Here is a 23,360-nt window from a genome sequence, read left to right as displayed (position 1 = left end):
ACACCCAAAACCTATCTTTTGAGTAGGGAACACTCACCCGCTGTTCACTTAAAAGACGCCTGTAAAAAGTTTGTAGTTTGCTGACACTGTACTTTGTTTTTTTTAAGTATTTTTGGGGGGTATTTCATTCTTGATTGGAGACATACTTTACACTACAACGCAGACAGGAAGCATGGTCCGGATCTTAAATGCAACAAACACCTGCCATGTTATGGAGACAAAAGAAAGATGGTGCAAGTATGCATCATCAAGTATGCATCATCTGCCATTTATGCCCCAAGAATGGACCTCACATACATACCTACAAAGTTCGCTACAACTTCATTGTTGCACAAGGAAAAGAAGGGAACAAAAATTGAATCAGCTTGTAACAACAAGCAGAATTGAGTCTTCTGTCTTCACCTCTTGAGCTTCTTCCATTTCGCTCCCAAGAGGCAGTAAGTCAACTTCAACAGGAATTCAGAACAACAAACAAACTGGAGGCAGGAACGTCAACCAATGAGCATTAATCCAGACTGAATTAAAAATAAAGAGCAAACAAAGATGGCAATAACAGGATAGCAGTAACACAAAGCCGCCTTCATTATCACATCACATACACCCCAACAAACTTATCTGTCAGGAAGTGCTACGAGGAGCGACTGCACGGGTAATCACCCAAACTTAATCCTCAGAATTTCCCTTCCTTGTACATCCAGACATGGAGCCCACGGGTTACAGGCACACATGTCAAACAGACGACGCAGTACAGTACAACACAATGTCATCTTGACAAAAGCCTCTAGCGGAGATTTAATTTGTCATGCCAAAGGAGCCACTGTAAGTATGCCGTGCTTTCATAAGAAATCAATCATCCAGCCAGAAAGAGGAAGTACACAGCATTACTTTATGAACTGAATAATTAGTGCCTTATTTTCTCTCTTTGCCATCAAGTGTCATGTCACTAATTTAAGAGTCACATTGAACATGTTATTTTATTGTGAAAGGAAACACAATTATTAACTTTATTGTGCATCTTCTGCAAAATGTCCATTTTGATTTCATTGTCATTAAAAGAAGAATTTTATAGAAACTATGGCCAATTCCTGGTTTCCAATGTTAACCTAGTAATATTAATAGGTCTGCATGATATTGGATTTTTTGCCAATAATCGATATGCCAATATTTTGCAACCGTTTTTGTCGATTTCAATACCGATATATTAGGCACATGTTTTTTCCCACGTAATTGCAGAGAACATAGTGGAATTGATATCATGCCTACTCTTATTGTAGTATCCAAAAACTGCGATACCGCAGACATCTTGCACCCGTCTTCACGCTTGACGGAAGAGACGTGGTGCAGGCAGTGCGCGTGCACACTCGCGCCGAGTTAATGTCGTAGCATTACGTCAAGTTTTTAAGGGTATCATCAAGCATTTAGGGCATAATTAAAGCGTCTTTTTATCGGCGGAAAATAGCAGAAAAATGACATCTCTGCCGAGATGTCATTTTCAAGCCATAATCTGCAGATACCGATAAAGTGTCGGTAATATTGTGCATCCCTAAATATTAATAACAAAAGGCTAAGCCTCTTTATCATGTAACATGTTTAGAGGTTGCAAATACTCCAGTAAAAGTAAAAGAAGTCAACAAAATAACTTCTCCAGGAACAGTCTTTTAATTGATCTGGATATGACTGGAATTTTGTATTCTACTCAGGTAAAGAACAAAAGTAAACATGCACATTTGTGCTTAGCTTAGTTGTAAGCTGCCCTAATCCAGGTCTTTTCATATACAGGAGCATGGAGCATGACGAGTTAAATGCACACACCCCCAGCTTGAATATTTACAACAGAAAGCAGGAGTAGTAGTTTTGAAGCATGATATACTGTGTGTGTATACCTTATTAAACTTATTCGCATTAACACAACAGACACACTTGCTGCTCTTCATCAACTCAGTGTCAGCTCATTTCTCTGATGTACTGACCTCAGATCAGGGGTCACACAAACACTACACTGTGTGTGTGTGTGTGTGTGTGTGTGTGTGTGTGTGTGTGTGTGTGTGTGTGTCATAATTTGTGTGCAAATATTAGCTGGTAGTGTGGTTTTACAGAGCCATGTGGAGGCATGGTTGTTGTAAGTTAACCTCTTACCTCTTACCAGCTTGTAACTAACGAAAAAGGAAATAAAAGTAGCTTAAGAAATATATATTAAAAAATAACAGAGTAAAAGTAATTATTTTCTCTAAAATTAGGGATGCATGATATTATTGGCACATTAACGGTATCTGCAGATTATGGCTTGAAAATGACATATCAGCATCAGCAGATCATTTTTCTGCCGATATATTCTGCCGATATTTTCCACCGATAAAAAAACGCTTTAATTATGCCTAAATGCTCGATGGTTCCCAAAAAAAGAAAAGAAAATGTTACAAACAAATAAATATGGCGTTTTGTACATGACCTAAGTTTACGTACTTTTCTTACATTGCCCAGTGAATGTGTACATTTTAAAAAGCACTGTATTATGTTATTTCTGCATCTGCCCCATGGGCATGATATCAATTCCACTACAGGGGAAACTTGATGTTCTCTGCAATTAGGTTGGAAAAAACATGTGCCTAATATATCGGTATGGAAATCGGCAATCAGCAAAAAGGGTTGGAATATATCGGCATCTCGGATATCAGCAAAAAGTCCAATATCGTGCATCCCTACTAAAAATCTACTCAACTATGAGTGGCATATTGAATTCTTATTAACTTATTACCTCGTTCTGTTTTGTCCTTCCAATCCTCCTCGTTTACGGGGCCAGAAGCAAAAGATATTTCAAACCCCATGTGCCTTCAAACAGAGAACAGAGAGACACCATGAAACATTAGTTAAACAAAATCCTCACATTTTCTATAAGAAAATTGTTAAATATTATATATTTTATGTTGTCAACAATGACAGCGTACAATGTACTATGTTCATTTTATCACTATAATGTATTTTTGTTTACAGCTGCAAAAAATACTGGGCCCTTTTTTTGTTTTATTGTTTTCTATTTTGTCTTTTTTTATTTCATTTTTGTATTTGTAAGAAATCCATTAATTTCTGTCAAACCCCACTACTGGAGGTGTCTGAGGCGAAGGTCTAAGAAATTTCAGTTGTGGTGTTTGATGCTAGCAACAACATGCTAGTCGAGTAACTGACATTATGGAAAGACAAACGTTTTTTCGTTTAAACCTTTATGAAAATGTTCTGTATAATGTTTAGGAATTTCTAGTTCTCAAGTTTGTCGATTTACAGTAACTTAAAAAAAACCTTTTAAAACATAAATGGCTAACTACATTTGCAGGTAGATAACTGATCTGAAGTAGTTAGTAGTAACAGAGCTAGCTTACATTAAACAGTTACATGGTAGTTTGTTTCGTCAAAAAATCATATATTTCATGTATATACCCTTTTCCTCATGATGTTCAACTGATTTTTTCTCAAATATGCTTTCACAAGTAACAAGAGTCAGACATATTTACCTACCTTCTGTGTGAAATTACCCCAGCATCCTCACCTTACCAGACGCACATGTGGCGCCGCTCCGCTCCGTCAAAAAGAGAGCTGGGTCAACGTTAACACTTCACAAACCAACCGGCGAAAAACGGTACTTCTCAGCAGGGGAAATGATATCTTCATTGCCGAATTACAAAAAAGGGTATGATGTTAACGTTTACACTCTAAAATGTACTCCAAATTGTACGTGAGTTAAGTTCAAGCTAATTTGAGTGTTGTATTGACTTTTATCCCGGAGACTGGAATGGAGAGGCAGAGAGTTTGATAGTATCAGCGGAGAAAAATAGAGTGGGCTGGTATATGGCAAGGAGGGGCTTCTGTTTAGTGTGTGTATGTGTGGGAGAGAGAGGGGCTGAGCGAGAAAGGACAACACAAATTAAAAGCCAAGTATCATAAGACAGTATGACATTTTATAAAAGGCATAAAATAATTATCCATTGTGGAAATTCACAACTTTCAATAAATTACTCCTTCCAATTCATTTAAGGTTTTTTATTTGTTTCATTCGTGTATTTTAGTAAATGGCTACTTAGACTTTAAATCAAGGATCCATCCACTCCAGACAGGTTTTACATGTCCTGTTTAATCAATAATGAACAGGGATGGTTTAAGATTTGTACTCAATTCTAAAGTTCAGTTTCTCCTAGTTTATTCTAGGTCTGGCAGCACAAACGGTTGAAAGAGTTGGTCATGAGTCAGGGCTTCATGAGAAGGGCAAAGAGCAGAGTTGTATGACAACACATATATTTACCTCACTGTTGTCTTTAGACAGAGTGTGAGACTGAACAGACACCAACAGTTCGTTTCATCTTCTTCCATCAGGCTTTGGATACACATCATGGATTCTGCTATCAAGTGCTGAACAAAGGGGCACTCCATGAATATTAAAACATAAAGGTCAGTTTACTTGACATGGAAAACACAACTTAGCCTGCAAAAACAGCTGTATAATGTCATCTGTAGTTCTGGAGGGAGCTCAAAGTCCTAGAAAATAAACCTGCATATGATCAGCCAGTGCACAAACTACGGATGTGAAATTAAAAAATGAGAGCAGTTAACAGATGAAAGACTCAGATGAAAGATGCTTTTGCACTCATCAGATGCATCTACATCTGATGTGGGGATGTGTTGTTTGACATCTGCTGCTTGCGATCACCTTCAACAAGTTTCTGAACAGTTAAACTGCACAAGGTACAGCATGAGGAGTGACAAAGGTGGACAAAATAAGAAACTGTCTTCTGTCTGTCAAACATTAAACACTACTTAGATAGAGGCCATGAATAAAATCATACAATCTTCCAAAGAACTCAGGGATCAGCTGGTCATCTTACTGTTATAAAAGTCCCAGTGATCAATCAGAATGTTTTTTAATTTGTGTTTAACTGAGGTTTTTTATGATATAAATTGGCTCTGATAGATTGTACCGTAAAGAGACAACACCCAAACTCTCAAATGACCTGAAAGGTGCCTAACTTGAATTTGGTCTGGCGCCAGAAGTATAACAAATAAACTCAATTGATTAAAAGTCGGGATACAGTATATCTGCTTCTGCTGTTTAAATTTTGATACATTTTTCACAAGTTCTTTAAAGCGGACGTATCTTTTGAATTGTTATTCTCGTATTTTGCGTGGGTTTCAGATTTTGGGGTGTTTATTGTTCACAGTGAAGAAGTGATAACTGCATTATTCCGTGTTTTTCCAGAATGACATTTTTAAAAGGTAGCTTCTGAAATGGGCCGTTCAGAACAGCTGCAAGTTTATACGTAGAACCCTGCTTTCGCTGAAATCGACCAATCGTCATTCACCTCAGGCTACCTTCTTCCACTAGCTTGTTGTCAAGTCATTGTCAAGATTTTAGGTAACCATTCCAATACCTCCTGGTGATTCTGGCTCATACATACAAGGCAGAATAACCAATCCTAGAGCAGCCAGGTTTTTTTCAACTTCGGAGTGACAGTGTAGTGTGGCCACTCCCCCACATGGGGGCGGGGCTATGCGGTCACTCCAAATACTGTCAGCCAATCGTTGCTAAGGTCTAAACTTTGAATGGCAAAACGGTATGTATACAATTTTTAAAACGAAACAAACTTTACCAACGTGATTAAAAAACACATGGCTACAATGTGTCTCCTTTAACGTAAGTGCAATACAAAAAATCTGGTGTATAACAAATTTTTTTTAATTAACATGCCCACAAGACAAAGTGGTTTATTAAATCACACACTGCATGGCCTTCCACAGCCACTGCTACTGCTTTAGCATATTAGAGATTAACACAGAAAAGCTTCTCATAATACAGCAAGGCATCCTCAAGGCCCTGCAGATACAATTCAAACAATGTTTCTCCTGTTGCTGATGACCTACAAGCGTAGAAATCTTAGTTTTATCTTCATCGTTTATCTCAAGGACATAGACAAACATCCTGCTGCTCAGGCAGCCCACTTGTCCCTCTCCTTTCCATCTCCATTTGTTTCCAGCTGACTCTCTGGGAGGGCCACTGCTTAATGCTTGACTTTCGGTTGGCATTGTATTCTTAAACTATCAGCAGAAGAATCAAACACAGAGGAGGGGAAACACTTTCAACCCTAATCAGTCTGATAGCGTTTTGGCATAGGAAGTCCACATCCTAATTCAGAGCGACCTCTTACAAGGCTGCAGTCCCTTAACTGCGTTATCTTTCACCTCAGAAGGAGTAATTGAATGGAGAAAAATCAATGAGAGTATCCATAAAAGCAATCATCGTAGAGCACTGCCAATTTAAAGCATTTTAACAGTTGAGTGTCTTCTGTTATTGGTGGTGGGGGGGCGGCTGTTTCAACTGGAATGTAGATATTGATAGGGTCGTACGACAGGAGGCGGCAAGGCTGTCATCGACAAGTGTGAGATCTTCAAATACAATTTGTCATCATTCTCCGCAGTTGGTAGTTAATTGGGTTTTCTGTACATTCACTTACCACTGGAGGTCATTGAAAACTGGGTTGGACATTAAGTTGTCTTTTGTCTATATAATCAAAATAGACACAGCACGTACTCTTTCCCTAACAATGTCAGCCTCAATATGACCTAAATTAAAGGATCAATTCTGTTGGGATCGATAGAGCTGAGAGTCGCAAAAGTCCAGAGCACACAGAGAGGTTTCCCAAAGAGAAATGCCTACGCCAAATTGGAAGGAGGAGCGACAGAAAAGCAAAGTAAATGTGGGCTACAAGTGGGACTGTACGGTCAGCTCTTTGCCACTGATGTTATGATTAGGGGTTCTGAACTGACAACTGAGAATATAATGGTAGACAACAACAATGACACAAAATCACCCAAGGGACAAAGTGACAGATTAAATCAGAGAGAAGGAATCAGATGTAGAGAGAGAACAATGACGAAGAGATTGGATGAAAAGATAGACACATGAAATATCTTTATCTGAACTGACAGAAGTCTAACTTGAAAGTGCTAGGGCAGCATAAGAGATGAGATGAAATAGGGGTTTAATGAAGAAACAGGTTTATAACAGGGAAAATGTATAACGATCAACGCCCTCCCGCTCAAGTAAGAGAGCTGAGTCCACAAACTACTTGGCTGACTTCAGCAGCATCTCACTCTAACATTGTTACATGGAGAAGGAAGGCACAAACACAACATGTCATCTTCAGCATCACAGCCTTGAGCGTTTGCTGTCACATTGTTTGTGAGATGTTTCATGAATTGACATCAGTTGCTGTTTACACTGAAGAAAGCCTCATTCTGATGTGGTTTTCTTATTAATCACGAGCAACGAATTCCTCTGTTAGTCTGAATGCTTGGTATACTGTAAGAAATGACAAATGTTTGTGATTGCACAGGGAACTCCTAAGCAGTTTTAGAGATACGTAACCTTGACGCCATCTTCTGGTCAAGAGATGTACACAAAAAATCTGTTCTAAACCGGTGCTTCACAAGCTTTCGTCTTGTCAGCTTTAAAAACAAAGCTTGCAACCACCGTACTGGGTTAGGAGCAGTTCATTTTTAGAAATCTCAGGAGCTTAAGATATTCAATTTTATTCAAGTTATGACACTATGTTGACAGGGACCAACAATGCGTGTTAAATAACATCAGCATGATGATGTATCAGATTTAGCCAAATGGCTCATTTTCATCTGCAGTACCAGTAATAGCAATATCCCTGCGGGCACAAGAGGTCAATATAATGTCAGAAAGACATTAAAGAAGACTGTAACGTTGGACAGACGTACAATTGTGATTTTAAATGAATATTTGGGTTGACATCAAGACCCACCACACTTCAACCTCCAACATTGGACCGACTTCGAATTTAGGTTGGGTATGATAACAAGTTTGATACCAAAATCAATATGGGGTTGACATCAGCCAATGAGATTGGACAGAAATTGCTTTTTGGTTTGATGTTAATATCAGGTTGACGCCGTACCAAACACTGACTGGGAGTCAACCTCAAAGATTTGTTAGAAATTACAATTTGGTCAGATGTAAAAATCATGTTGGCATCAAGCTTTGACTAGAAGTCAACCTCCAACATTTGACAGATTGCATTTTGGTTGGATGTAAAAATCACGTTCATGTTTTTGTTCGTGTTTACATCAAAGCCAACATTGACGGCTGACGTCAGAACCTGACTTTGGGCTGATGTCAGACATAGATGTTGGCCTGACGTTAGGCTGGCAACAAAACCTGACATTGAGCTGACAACAAAACCTGACACTGGGCTGACATCAACTCCCGATGTTAAGCTGAGGTCAGATCCTAACATTGGGCTGAGGTCAGATTCGGATGTTAGGCTGACATGAAAACCTGATGTTAGGCTGATGTCAGATGTTGACGCTGGTGGGCTGATGTCAGATTCTGATGTTGGGCTGACGACAAAACCTGACGTTGGGCTGACGTTAGAACCTGACGTTGGGCTGATGTCAAATCCTGACATTGGGCTGACGACAAAACCTGACGTTGTGCTGACGTCAAAACCTGATAATGATATATTGATTGATTGATTGATAATGCTGAATTTAACCTTGGTTACAATTTTTTAATAACTGATCTTATGATTCCCTCTCCATTTTTGAACTTTTTAGGGAGATAAGCATCAATGTCACAGTCCTAAGGATGAATATGGATGTGGAGCAAGAACTGAGGTCTGACTGAAAGATGTTAAGAGAAGCATTCATGGGCCTTCTAAATATTCTACATGTGGACGGGGAAACATTTGGTACATCATCTAGAATGAACTGATACTTTGTTCATTCGCATGCACTTGGTGTCCCACCCCGTGACAGGCAAGGCTTTTGATGTGCCCAAAACTGCTGTCTAGAGGGTTATTCGCAGAACTGCCATGGAGGTTTGCGGAGGTCATGTTCCCCTCATCTGAACAGCCTCGAGGAAGTTGGCAAAGGACTTGGAAGACTTGCACAACACAAATCATTTGGCAAGGCCGAAGGGGCTTTAGATGGTTGTCACATAATGGTCGAACCAAACACAACCAGGCAGATTATTTTAACATCAAGACACTTGCCATTCTACTCTAAGCTGTCTGTTACTTACTTTTGATGGGTATGGAGGTTCTGTTCATGGGACTTGTATTTTAGCGTTCTAACCAAAAACGTCAAAGCCTGTTCTATCATATATTTGGGGCCATGAAAGCACAATGGAAGGCAACCATATTAAGGCTCTGGAGGTGAACTCCGAGGTCTGCTCTGAGGTTGCCCTGTTCTCTTCTTTCCGCCACAATCTCTGCCTCAGTCATATACCATTAAATCAACCTTCTTCCTGCTTAAATGTATACTCTTTAAAACCTCCATCACTTCATTCTTTCTCTGACTTGTTAGTTCTTTTGCCAAGGGGCCCCTGGCTCAGTAGGTCCATCACTACCTATTTGTGACATTACAGCATATACGGTATATTTAAGCAAACTTTTTTCAGATTTTTCAACGCTCTCCCTGAAGCAACAAAGGGCTTAAAACAACTTTCAAACACACTTCATGTAGCCATATACCCCCTCTCTGGTCCCAACCCTCACCATCTGCTGAAGGCTCTGGCTGTGGTGCTGGCGCTTGCTTTGTTCATGCTATCTCACATACGTCTTTTCATATTATCACAGCTCAGCGCTGCTTGCTTGTCCTCTCTCTCAACTGCTGACTCTATTTCCACTGACCCTGCCACCTCCAAGTTTTTCTGTGTGCGCTCTCATCCGCTGTCCTTTTATCCTGCCCCTCTGTCTTCACTCTGTCCTTTGGCTGTCTGAAGTCCTGCAAGTTGAGAAAGTGGTTCGGATGACGGTCTTCACTCGGGGTCTCTTGTGTCCTCCTTTCTCTGCATCTGCTGCTAATTCAACATGGCACCTACTTTGAGGGGATGAATTGTATCATGTGATGCTTCTTCTCCTTGTCCCTTCTCCTAAATCAATCCCCCTCTCATATCTAATTTATTTGACACTGGTTGGACATTGCCCTTACCAACACCAGTGACTTGAACAATATACCAGTATAACTAGTTTAGGAATGGTCTTTTCTACTGAGACTTTGTTGTTTCTGATATCCATTATATTGTCCTTCTTTTAAGTCAGTTTCAAGTAAAATATCTAATTTTTCAAGATATCATTGACCCATTCCCACAATGCAATTTTAAACCTGCAGAGTGGAACTTTTGTCTCCCCCTTCTGACATAGACAGTAATCACATAAAAGCTGTTGAGGCTTGTATGTCTGTCAAAACGTGATGCGGTGCAATCACAATCAGTCTCATGTATGTTATGTCACTGTTTTGGCGGCGACTTTTTCATGGAAAAAATCACAAGCGGCGCCCAGTTAGCGACGCGTTTTCCATCAGCCAGCAGTGGTTGGTCTGCCAGAGAGGGTAGGCGGAGCTAAGCGGCTGCTTTTCCGGTCTCTGCAAGTGTTGCGAGTAAACAGTAATCTGCTATGGCTGAACAAACAAAGAAAAGATGGATTACTACAGATACAACTTCAAAAATAAGTGAAAATCCACTTAGATGAAGGAAAACAGTCTAAAAAGGAAAGCAACCATCAGCGAGTAAAAGTTACAACCGGAGCCAACGAAAGTGACATCTTTGAGATTACCACTTTAAATAAAGATTTTTTTGAAAACTCCACATAGTATCTTAAAGAGAAAACTAGGTTAGAGTAGTTTATAGTCACAGCTGTGAAACACACAACAGAAACAGATTAATCAGATAATGGCTTTATATTCCTGTTACACTGATGCATTACACTCATAGTTGGATTTCTGATTAAATTCACATACAATCAATACAGCAAACCACAAAAAAAGGTAAAAGGAATAGCATCATAGTCGAGCAGAGTCCTTACAACACACAATTTTATTTGGTTGTTGTGAAGCCATAATACCATTTCAAAAACGTTAAGTTTGGTGGTCTGGAGTCAATTGTCATCCCTGAAAATGTTACGTTTTTCTTTATATTAAACCTTTAATTTAGTTTACATCATATCAAGTTTATATTATTGATTATTGCACAAACTCCATAGAAGTTTTACAGGTACACACAAACAGGTAAAGCAAATTAAAACAACCCTACCTCTAGCATTAGAATGGGCAAAGCTCACAGAACTTAAGTCTCCTAATCACAGAGCCTGGACGGATTACATTTTGATCTCAAAGAATTTCAGGTTAAAACTCCAGCTGCATCGATTTAGTCTCATAAACATCTATACAAGTTCAGTCACAATTGAACATTTTGTTCTTAGAGTAGCAAGTAAATATTATGCTTATAAAGATAAATACATGTTATGTTAGTCTGTTAAAATATTTTCTCTTCTCCGTGAGAAATTTAAATACTGGTTTAGGACATTTCCAGCACTTTTACAGTATAATGTTTTTAAGGCTAGAAGTTTTCTTCATTAATAATACTTATTACTTCCCGTTTTACTGCTTTTCATCAGCACCGGAACTTTCTTTGTGTTAACTGTAATGACATAGACAAGATGTGGATATGGATGTATCACAAAATGAATGCAAATAAACACTCAACTATTCATACTACCTCTTGCCAGTAACTAGACAGGACTAATGTAATTGAGCCTTCACTTGTTTACATATTAAATGGAAACCTTAAATAGACTGCAAAAAATACAAATACACAGTGTTTATGCCCCATTAGTATCAAAATTTAGACAATATATGGATGACAAAATGAAAACATGTCACTACAAGAGATTATATTTTATGATTTCCTGAATTTAAACAGAATATAAACGTCCCTGTAAACGACTGAACATGAGTGCTCCTTAGTGGTATTTTAAAATGTTTTCCAGTCCCTGTCATGAGGCAAAATGAGGTTACATGTTGAGTTTATGATGCAGAAGTACCAAAAAGGCTGAAACCGACAGATATAACACGTTATGTTTGTTCTTTGTTCTCGTTAACCCATAACACTGTAGTTTATAGGGAATACATTCAGACGTAAAGACATTATGAGACGTTTAAAAATATATAAATCCTCCCCAATCAAACTGGTTTTCATGTTAATATTCACTGGGAGTTTATTAAAAGAAGTACAGTGATTGCTAGCTTATAACTACATAAATAGAATTAAAAATCTTTGACTAAAACACTTTCTTCTATTGTCTCAGAGTCACAAGGTATAATGTGTGGCCAAAGTGCAGGCTGCAGTGTTCCCTTTGGATCTCATGCTGGTGTAGATTACTGTTGTATAATCAAGATTAGGTATCAGTGAGTGTTGGGTGGAGGAGAGAGCACAGGTAGTGTGCACGAGTCTCTGTTACCTTACCCCTGTTCAACGCCGTCCTCGTCCCAACCCGACACGACATGCGTGGTCTTTTGTTCCAAGTGCTATAACATCTGATCGTCCTTGTGTCCATCGTCAAGGCTTTGAACGCAGTGTTCAGTGTTATTAAAAGAAGGCTGTCAACACAGAGATCCCAAAGAGTGGAATAGCTTTAAACTGTTGCTCTTGGTCAATAAAATATCTATAGTTATACAGTACCTGTGACACGACAAAAAATACCTCAAATACAGTGAGATATTCAAACGTAGAGTTAATTCCATTCATATTGACGAACCTGATTTGTTCAACAAGCCAACTCCTTTGGATTTAGTTTACCCTGGAGCACACAACACACAACTTTGGTTAAGATCTTCAGCATTTTGGATCCAACTTGAAAACAAGAACTTTATCAATATTGCAGTGTAATCTCCATTATTGATCATGATAACTTTGACCTGTGAGGTTATTTATTTGCATTCCAATGGGAAGTTCTAATACTGCATACGCACTAAAACCTATTCATAATTGCCAGGCTAGCAAAAAAAGGAATAGTTTGACATTTCGGGAAATTATTGGGAAGAGGGTTGGGATAACGTGCACCAAAGGGCCACAAGTCAGAGTCGAACCCGCGGCCGATGCGTCGAGGACTTTGCCTCTGTACATGGGGCGCCTGCTCTACCAACTGAGCTAAACCAGCGCCCCCAGATCTCCATTCTTTTCTGTGCAGTTATATACCCTATCTATCCTATTATCCACCTTTTAGAGCTTCCAAAAGTCTCTAACCAACATGTTGTGCAAACCGTTAGTGTTCTTTCGTCCACTCAAAAACCTAAACCAAAATGTCAGGCCAACAAGACAATACCCAATTTTATAGTTGGGTTATGTTACGGACTTCTTCTTGTCCAGGTGTAGAGACTTAGTAATTATCAAGCTTTCAAAGTGCTTGTAGTCGTTTTGTTTGGATTGTTTTCAGTCTTTATGCTGAGCTAAGCTAACCAATGCTGGCTTTAGCTAGACATTTGCTGCACTGACATGACGGTGGCATAGATTTTCTTCAATTGAAAGCACATTTTCCCAGAAATGTCAAACTTTTCATTTAAGCAGGTGACTAAAATAAACGCTAACTATCTTTATAGGGTATACCAAGTGTGGCTAGATTAAACTCATGCTTATCCTGCTGCTCACCAGGACTGTGGTTAGTGCGCTTTTGCCTTTCACGTACTCTTTCACACACTCACACACACACATTTAACACTGATCTCATCTCTCCTCCATTATTTTTTTCAGGCAGTCCACTATGTCCTCACCACTAACCCAAGGAACTATATTTGCCTTGAACTTGGCTGCCTTGGACTGCTGCATCTCCAGCAGCAGCCTGTGCATGGGGAAGTCTCTCCTTGGGAAGGCAGTGTCCCGGGGCCCCAGAGCCAGAGAGGGACAAACATCATTGGCCCCATCCCCAATATAGAAAACCCTTTGAAAGGAAGCACCGCCACGCTCCTTTTGCCGGCTTGCTAGATACTCCCGAAGGATAACCTGCTTGCACATGTTATCAGGACAACCGGGGCACGAGTGGGAGTGGAAAGGGAGTAGCGCGATTCGGCCGGTCGCATCAAAACTAGCCGGGTTTGTGAAAATCTTCCGGAAAAGGTTGCGCACCCCAGCCTGCTCCAGCCACGTCTCGATGAAGTACATGTTTGCATCAGAGACCACAACGAGCTCGAAGTCTTGCTGGTGGCTCTGCAAATACTGCAAGAGGTTCAGGAGGCCAGGTGTGGGTGGGATCTTCTCCAACGCTGAATGGATGGAGGCCTTTGACACGCCCTGCTCCGCCATATAAGCCAAGACTTTCTGCATGTGCTCGTTGTAGTGCCCTTCCCTGTAGCTGTTTTTCAGCCAGTCGGGAAGCTGTCCGCCCGGTAGCGCCCGCACCACAGCATCATCACTGCTCTCATTGATGATGGTCTCATCAAAGTCGAACAACACCAAAAAGCGTTGATCCTGTAGCGCTGCTTGGGTTAGGTTTGACGGAGCTGTCATCTTTGGTGTGTGGAGAAAATGGTGGTGGGTCTATCACTAAGAAAAGGAGACGGGGAAGGAAAAATTGTCAGCCATCTTTGTAAAGGACAACAGACGCTGTTTTATTAAACAGTAATCTAAAAATATCATGCAGTCTGACAATCACACTGTGTCAAGGGTTCAATAAACTGCAGGATCAAACCACACAGAGCTGAGAAAACATCATTACGTATAAATACTCTTAATAAGGCCATAAGCTGTAGGGGAAACGTATGTTTACAGGAGGAAGGGAGGGGAGAAGAGACAAAATTAAACAAAACTGACACATAAACAGGATGTTCCTTTCACTTAATGAAAGAAAGAACAAATAACCCAAGTACAAGTCACTACAGACCTTGATAAGCAGCACATACTCAGACATTTCCTAATCTCACGGCCTCACAGACATTCCTTCAGGATTGAGGGAAGACTTATTCTGACTGTTATTTATACACACCACGTCTTGGATGTGGGACTATTCCATATTTACATAGCTGATATATTTGTAGCACAAAGCTTCCACTGTTGTAGGTATGTGGTGTAACTTGAGAGTATATGGAGAGTTATGTCACAGCATACCTTTACCATAAGTGGAACAAATAGGCTCATGCATGGAAAGGACATACCAGCAGTGTGAGATGTAAAAAGGAAATCTACTCAAATGTGTTATAACGCCTGCTTTATGTATGTATATACATTATTTGATGTTTTATTTTTCTACTGCACTAAATTTCAGAAAAGAAAAATTGATCCTCTTTTCATGAGTTTAATGATTTGACATAAATATCGACCTACGAAACACAAGGCCAAAATGCAGATGCTACATATCTGATCGAAAAGGGAGTTTTAGGTATCTTTATGGCGATATGAGAAATATTTTGCTATAAAGTGACAAGAACTACAAATCAGAGGTAATAGACAAACTGCAGTTGCTGTGGTCCAACAAGTTAGGGCTAGCTGGTGAGTTAGCCTTAGCTTAAGCATATTTAGCCACTTTTGTCTGTTTCCTGTGATTGACAAACCAGCTTTAATGTTCCAACATCTTCGTAATTTCACAATAAAAAGGCAGTAGCTAAAGTTATGGCGGAAAAAAAGAAGCATGAACAAATAAGCTAGTGCTGCTTAAAGGCTACTAGCCTAGCTTAGTGGGCTAAAGCAGCAGCAGTGTCTGCACCCTCTGACTCCAGAGGAACTCATTTGTTTGATGTAGGCTAATACATCTAATTTTAAATCATATATTTAATTCTAAATTATTTAATAAAACCAGCTCATTAGTGTAAGTGCACAAGAAAGCCGAAGAAACTTACAAAAAAATGTATGTTTTACACCTTATATTTGTCACACAGTCAAGCTAACTCAACATGTCCAGATACAATATTTAACTGCTATTTGCACATCAGCACACAGCAGTAGAAATTCTGCTTATTAGTCCTCTGCTCTTGATGCTAATGTAGGCTTTGGTGATGATATGCACTTGTAGGGGATTTTTTTAAAGACTGTATTTAATCTTTGTTTATAGTAATCAAGAGTCTCAAGCTTGTTCCACCCTTGAAGTAAGTTGTATTGGGGCTGACAAATCAGTAATTTAGTTCAAAATGGCATCTTTATATAGAGAGGAATAACAAGCAATATAATTAAAGAGAGGAAAAACTGCAGCACTACATACTCTTACAAGTTTTAATAAGGTCATGTGGCTTATCAGCTGTACCTAACCTACAACTGTCTAAGTATATCCCACCATTGTAGCAGATGGCACTGGGTTTATGCCTTACATTAATAGTAGCTTAACAGAGAGTGAAACTCCATGTCAAATTGAAACTGAAAAGAACTGGGTTGGGCCTAAAGAATACATTACACAATTTAACTAAAAATATGCATTTAATACAAATGTATTGGTTTTCAGGGAAGCTTTCAGAAAGGACATGATTACATACATGCCATTTTTACGACAATTCCACCTCCTTTACAGAGTCACATCATTAGACAAGCTGGTGCTCAGTAAATTAAACGTCCTGTAACCTGCAGGTTGGCTGCACCGACACATAGTGCCAAATGACCGTACGCCTGCTCTCCCTCAGCGGCTACATTATTAGTAGGGTATATATTTACAAACTAAGCTATCTAATTATAACCCCGCAGCGCTATTTCTGGACGTGAAAGGTTACCACTCAAAGTCATAAGCTGCGGCTCTGTCAGGAGTCATTAGGCTGACCGGGTCTCTGGTCACATCGAGTGGCATGAATTTAATAGCAGATTCTGACAGAAAAATCACACAGAAAGAAAAACGACAGAAAAACAAACCGTGTGCAGTAAAGGCAGAAAATAAGGCCTACCGGCGGTGGGGACATAAGCGGGGATGTAAGGCGAGGTGCCCGGCTCCGGCGACCGCATCCCAGTGACGCGGCAAGATTTTTTAAAGGAGACTCCCACAGCAGCACAGAGGGTATTCCCTTTTTAAGCCATGACGTCAAGTCAGCCAGCGTAGGCAAGGAACATCCGACGTGACCTTTCAAATTAAAAGCCACAAAGCGATACATTCTTTTGAATGGTGTATAATTCATATGTCGTTAATGTTCGTAGACAAAAATCAACACCACTCCTCACTACAACCTAAACAATAAACATACAGTTAACTTGACAGTCTCAGTCTGAATATATTTCTTTTGATCTTTGTAAACGTAGAAGTTTGGTTAAGCTGTGTGAGAGTACTTCACAGAGATTTTATTACACTGAAGGGTCATTTAGAAATGTATTCTGCTGCATTAAAATGCCGTTTGCAGATTTAATGCTTTCATAAAACTACTTTTTAGTGATCATTGGGGTATAGTGGTAAATAAATTCTACTTACCTGATACTATAGACCAATTAAAAGTCAGGTTATTATAGTTTAGGAGCATACTACTGACGAGCAAGTATCCAACTGAAAGTGTCAAGGTATCACATTTACTTATGAGGCTCAAAGCATGTACAAAGCTTACCTCCAAAACAAATTCAGTTTAACAAAGTTGTACATTTTAATCAAACTAAATTTACTCCACCTTTACAACACAATTAGTCCATTATAATAGAGTGCAATTACTTTCACTTGAGTTTAAGCATTGTTCAGACTCTAAAATAACACAGTTAGTATGCACTTTGTGTAGCATTATGGAAATTCACGTTATTTAATGTGTTAATTTATTACAAACAGGGATAGTATGCATGATGCCTATTGCACCAGATAAAGCGCTATACAAATTTCCAGCTCCCAAATACAATGTTTTACGGTTGAATTCTTTTTAAACTAGTTTTTAAAAGAAGTGAGTTAACTCACTTAACTAAATCCTCAAAGAAATTTGATATAACTCATCTCAATGAATTAGTGTAACTCAAAAATGATTATTGTGATAGGCTACTACTCTTTAATTTTGAGTGATACAAATTTTTGGAACACTTAAAGTTGAAGTAATTGATTACAGTTAGTTACATTAACTTGTTAAGTCTAAGAAGTGCGGTAGCTAGCGGTAGGTGGTATAGCTGGTAGCCTACGGTAACGATGATTGTTGTAAGGGTGGCGGCTGCAATCATGACAATGACTGTGCATGTCCATTTAATTTTTATTTTTAAATACAAAAATTTGACATAAAAATATTAATATAAAATATTAGTAGCAATTAAATCCTATGTAATGAGGTGTGTCTTAGTTTTCCAAGTGAGTATTTACATCTGACACTGATTTGAGGACACTGCATCACTTGACCTGGAAGCTATTGAAAAAAAAAACATAACTTGAATTATTATTAACTATCATACTTGGTAAAAATGTATAAAAAGTGCGTCTTATACACCAAATTTTACAGTATTTGTTTTGTGTTAATGCAACTCAAAAGGTTTAAGGTAAACAGTTTCCTAAATTGTAATCAGTTGAAACAGCAGCGTTTTAAATTGAGATAAACTACTTTACTAAGTCCATCTTACTTTAGTGATGAGTTCAAAATACTCACTCATTTTAAGTTCAATACACTAAATAGAATGGGTGCTTTTTACTTAATTTACTTAAGTGAGATTTCTTCAAATACTTGCAGTTGAACTAACTTATCAGGTGTTACAGTGTAATTGGATACAAGCGCTCACATCTTTAAGAAAGTACAGCTGACTCAAATAACACATGTACATTCTAAACACAGAATCATTTCAACACAGTTTTTTTACTTACTTTTCCCAAGGTTATCGGTAAGTAAAGTAAACTTAACTTCAGAATTTACAGTGTGGTAATATACATCCAGTTTTGTGTACATTTTTTGTACTGTTACATTCACTAAAACACAACACAATTAACAAGCAGCATTGATGGAGCACTGATGTGTATGAAATATTGAATTCAATGTTTTTTTATTTTTGCAAACAAGATACTTTAAGCTGTCTAAAGTCACATTGAGTACTCCTGGAGCGAGGCCTTTCCCCATCTGTAACTGGACTCCACAATTGAGTAGCAGTTATGTAACTACGCCATAACGTACAGTGCGGTCCATTGTTTAATGAATTTGTATTCACAGTACATTTCATCCTTGTTCTGCAACAATATCAACCGCCCACTAATAACTAAGTCAATTGACAATCAAACAGCTGTTACACTCGGGTACAGACAACACTTCACCGTGTGCTGGAAACGTCCATCTAAAAATAAATGGAGGCATTTCTGAGTCAGCTGCAGCTACAAGTGTGAGACTGCCACTCGCTGCAGACAGCTGAGGGTTAAACAAAGGCTAGTTTACAGAGAGTGCTGTACAAAGGGCCTGAACAAGATAAATGTAAAGAGTTACAATCTTGCTGATACAGAAAGGAGAAAATAAGCATAATGTTATCATGTCAGCCTCCCCACCCTTTATTAACATACTGCAGTCCATATGTTGTGTTCATGGACCCATATCCTCGGGTTCATATGTGGTTATGTAATGTGTGTCCTCTGAATACATATGAAATTATTCACATCAAATGTATTGCGAGATGTTCGCTGGAATACATTGGACTTCTGTGTTTGTGCATCCTATGACTGCATCGTAGTTTTATTGTCTTAGCCGATAGCATGCATCACCATGCTCTATGGTGCTGGGAGAGCCTGTTAATGTTTCAGAAACACCAACTTAAAGGCTTTCCAGTGGACCTAGAACCTCCGCTGTTGAGTTGTCAACTTAACTGATGGAACGTGTACTTGAGACGTGTACTTCTGTTAAAGTATAGATTTGACACGTTATAGCACATGCTCTTTTGACCTTTGCATATCATGCTTCAGTGACATTATGTATCTGTATCTTTAAGTAGATGCAGATTTGTAACTTTTAATTCTTTGAAAAATATTTTTTCTGCCTCAATTTTTAACCTGTAAATGTTTTTCTTAAGTACATTTTGTTGCTAATAAATCGATTCGATGCAGGAAATTGAGTTGAAATATTTAAGTATAAATACATTTTTTTTTTTAATTTTCTTATTTTCAAACAGTCTAACTTTCTTCTTTAACCAGGAAATGTCTCATTGAAATTGAAAATCTCTTTTACAAGAGCGTCCTGGCCAAGACAGGCAGCAGCACATTTTAACAAACATACAACACAAAACAATTACAAACACAAGTCAACATATCCTGCGTCATATAGTGCAGAATCATGAGTCAAAGTATCTACAACCTGATGCATCTTCCTCCAACGCCTTCAATCTGCTTTTAAAAAGATTTTAAAAAATTCCTTCTTGGAATGCAGAACATTCCAAGCCGCAGGAGCAGCGTACCTGAAACCCCTTTTCCCCATTTCAAGACGTACGTAGTAAATATGCGTCTTGTGAATGGGTCACAGACTGTAGCTTCCAACATCTTTCAGGTGAATAAAATTACACAAGTAAGAGGGAAGCAAGTTAAGAACTGCCTTATATGTAAGGACATGCCAGTGATCTAATCTACACATGGACAATGCAGGCCGGCTAACTGGAGCATGCAGGGAGCAATGACGAGTTCGGGCCTTGAGATTTGTAATGAACCTCAATGCTCCGCATAAAAGAACTGGGCCTAGTTTGTTAAACATAAATAATAATAGATCTGAATGGTGAAGATTGGACAGCAGTGAATCTGAGGTTTGTGTTGGGAAATGATAGGTGAGATGTCCTTGCTCTCTTTGCATCATGTGACCATCCGTGCTCAGTGAATGAACACGAGGCGAGTAATTGCTTTGTGACAGCCTGTGTCGCACGCGGCCAAGAGCATATGTTTCCTGTGTGTGTGTAATTGTTTTCCTTGTGTTAATTTTGTTTTCTTACCCAATTTATGCATTATTTTTGCCGCTGATTCTCTGTTACTCATTCAGCCTCAATCTCAATATAAACTTATGCAAGATTAACAAGTCAATCCTCAAAAACACAAAGAAACCAATCCAGCTGTATGAGCATTCACAGGATTATTTCAGCAGCGCACTCAGTGGTCATGAAAATCCCACATCAGTCATCCAGGATCATGAGATGGTCATGGGAACTTCCTCACAAGTTTTGGCTTCTTGAAAGAGACAGGATGAATGAGGAGAAAAAAAGCAGACATGTTGGGTCCATACAGGCCTTCTTCTTCATACGGACAGACATGAAGTGTTTTATATGAGAATCCAAAACGACAGCTTATTATCTTAATGCAAAAATGCTACTCATGTAATCTACATCCAGTTTTGTTTCTTTAGTGATGATAGCTAGTTGTTTTAAAAACTGGTCTGCTGTGTGGTAAAAAATGAGTTTGTGCTGCAGCTGTCAGTGTAAGTACAAATGTTACCACATGGGGACCCCTGCTGGTTGCCATGTATGCCTAATTATATGTAAACATGCACTGCTAGCAAAGCATGGCTAATTTATTGAAAGGACTAAGACAGAAAGAAACTAAGACAAAAATATGATGAGTAATATCTCGGTAGTGTTAATTTATGTCACCTCTGATTCACAAGTGAGGCTGTAGTTCAAGTCCAACACACCGGCCTCAATTTGGATTGGAGTAGAGCAGGAGCACCCATAGCTGGAGAGCCCTGGCCACACTCCTTCCTTTTGCCACATCCTACCTGTGTGAGATTTTCTGCAAAAACAGATCAAAGCTGGACATTGAAAATGAAGAGTGCTGGTCTCACAGCTGCATCCAAGTTAGTTTGTATGGATGTGTTCAAAACTTTTTCATTGACCAAAGGGAGGCCTTGCAGAAAGGGTTTGGGAACCACTGAGTTAAAATAAATGTCACTTTAGCTACCTTGTGATTACAATTGTATTTTATTTTCTTGGTTTCATTTAAGTGGATAATTTCTATGATGCAGAGGCCAACTCAATCTCGGATCCCATCGCTATAGTCTGACAACGATATAGGCTCTGGGGACAACGGTGAACATGTCGGGCGTTCAGCCAGCGGTTAGCGATAAACGACTTCCAGTCAAGACTTCCTTTTCCGCGTGCTGCATTGTTTACAGAAAAATAACCTGTTTTCTTTTGATTTACGTTAATTAACTTACTTTTGCAGATTTTTTAAAAGTCAAAACGAAGCTTTATCAGTTCTGTCCTCCTTTAAAACATTAAAGCATTAAACTACTTTTAAAATGCTCGTTTGTTGAACGGAGGTCGGATCGATCATTTCTGATGCATTCAAGGAAATCTGGAAATCTAAACGCTGAACGGCTTTTGTGACACAGCAACAAGGAAATGTATCTCAACATGAATAACAGATTGTTAGCTGAACTTGCTGCAGATGTCTGTTTATAGAGACATTTTATATGTAGAATCTGTAAATAGAGATTAAGGCCAACTTAATGTTGATTTAACCATTACATAATATATTTAGTAACCACAAACTTACAGGAACATAGATAAGTGAGAACACTTTAATATTACAGACATGTTAGTGCCACATGAACACAGAAGGCAAGTGTGCATAAAGTGTATAAATGAAAAAAAGCAGCATTTTCTATCACCATCATGAACGCAGTAACACATCAAATTATCATCTGTCATTTGTTATGTTGCTAATTAAATGCAGTGGTTAATATAGTACATAGCTACAGCACGAATAAGGCCTTGGACATCATTATAATGGGTTATAATAAATGTGTAATTAACAACTATAGTAATTTTTCATAACTGCGAGAACAGAATATATATAGGCCTGTTTTTTTCTTGTTTTAAATGGCATTAACAGATGAAGAAATCAGCCTCTTCCAATGAACAAAAGTGAGCTCTTATTTTGAAAAGCAAGATATTTGTAGAACCAAGGAGGATGAGTCGCATAAGGAGCTTTGTGTGGCTCATTTCACGATGTTTTACAGTAGAAAAAGTCGGCTACAGTACATGTTTTTATATAGGCAACATTGTGGAGTGTTTTAATAACTAATTTAAAAGGCACATTTTTTCACTGACCACTAGATGTCCCTCGCTGCATGACTCAATACTGCATCAGCTCAGGCACAGTGTTTTGTTCAATAATTATGGGAAACATGACACTTTCCTTAAATGTTTAAAGGCTATTTTTTTGGCATGAAAGTAAAATGTAGTTTTGTCAACATGTTTTATGTTTAAAGTCAAATATTTAAGCTCAATGTGCTCCTTAGTTAAACTCGTCTACCTTTTGGTTTAGTAGTTAAATTGTCTGAATCCAGTCCCCACTTCAAATCCACCTCAGATGTTACTTCATACCAGGAGGTGGAAACCTGGCCAAACTTAACAATACTTATCCAAATGGCCAAAAGGAGAAAAAACATCCCAAATGTAAATAACATAAAGCATTATCTGTGGAACTTTGTTACAAATGCTTTTAGGATAATGAAAACATTTCATGCGGGAGAGGAGGAGAGCTTAGAGAGAGGGACAAAAAGCAGGAGTGAGAGGGAGGGGAGAGGAATGCGAAGAGCCGCTGTGGTGTGGACGGAGGGGAAAACTCTCTCTGTTGTGCTTCTGGAGCGTCGTCTGCGTCACAGCATTGAATTACACCCACAGCTGGACAAAACATTTAAGCACTAAG

At 38.8% G+C, this 23,360-nt stretch overlaps 1 protein-coding gene across 2 annotated transcripts; it reads right to left on the bottom strand.

Annotated features, from left to right (window-relative positions):
- Positions 1–13,444: 13,444 nt before the first annotated feature.
- On the bottom strand, positions 13,445–16,766 carry LOC138593998 (probable phosphatase phospho1). 2 transcript variants are annotated; one of them, XM_069665089.1, is made up of 2 exons: positions 16,699–16,766; positions 13,445–14,383 (listed from the first exon to the last, which is right to left on the bottom strand). In XM_069665089.1, exon 2 carries the CDS (start codon positions 14,345–14,347, stop codon positions 13,568–13,570), a length of 780 nt encoding a protein of 259 aa, XP_069521190.1. In that variant the 5' UTR covers positions 14,348–14,383; positions 16,699–16,766; the 3' UTR covers positions 13,445–13,567. The 2 variants fall into 2 exon arrangements, with proteins under 2 accessions (XP_069521190.1, XP_069521191.1); XM_069665090.1 differs by having other exon boundaries at positions 16,667–16,740.
- Between the last annotated feature and the right edge of the window lie 6,594 nt (positions 16,767–23,360).

Source organism: Semicossyphus pulcher, unplaced genomic scaffold (genome assembly GCF_022749685.1).
Source record: "Semicossyphus pulcher isolate SPU_LCO1_2020_fin unplaced genomic scaffold, fSemPul1.0.p SCAF_16, whole genome shotgun sequence".
Classification (NCBI taxonomy): Eukaryota; Metazoa; Chordata; class Actinopteri; order Labriformes; family Labridae; genus Semicossyphus; species Semicossyphus pulcher.
This window is presented reverse-complemented; position numbering and strand designations above follow the sequence as displayed.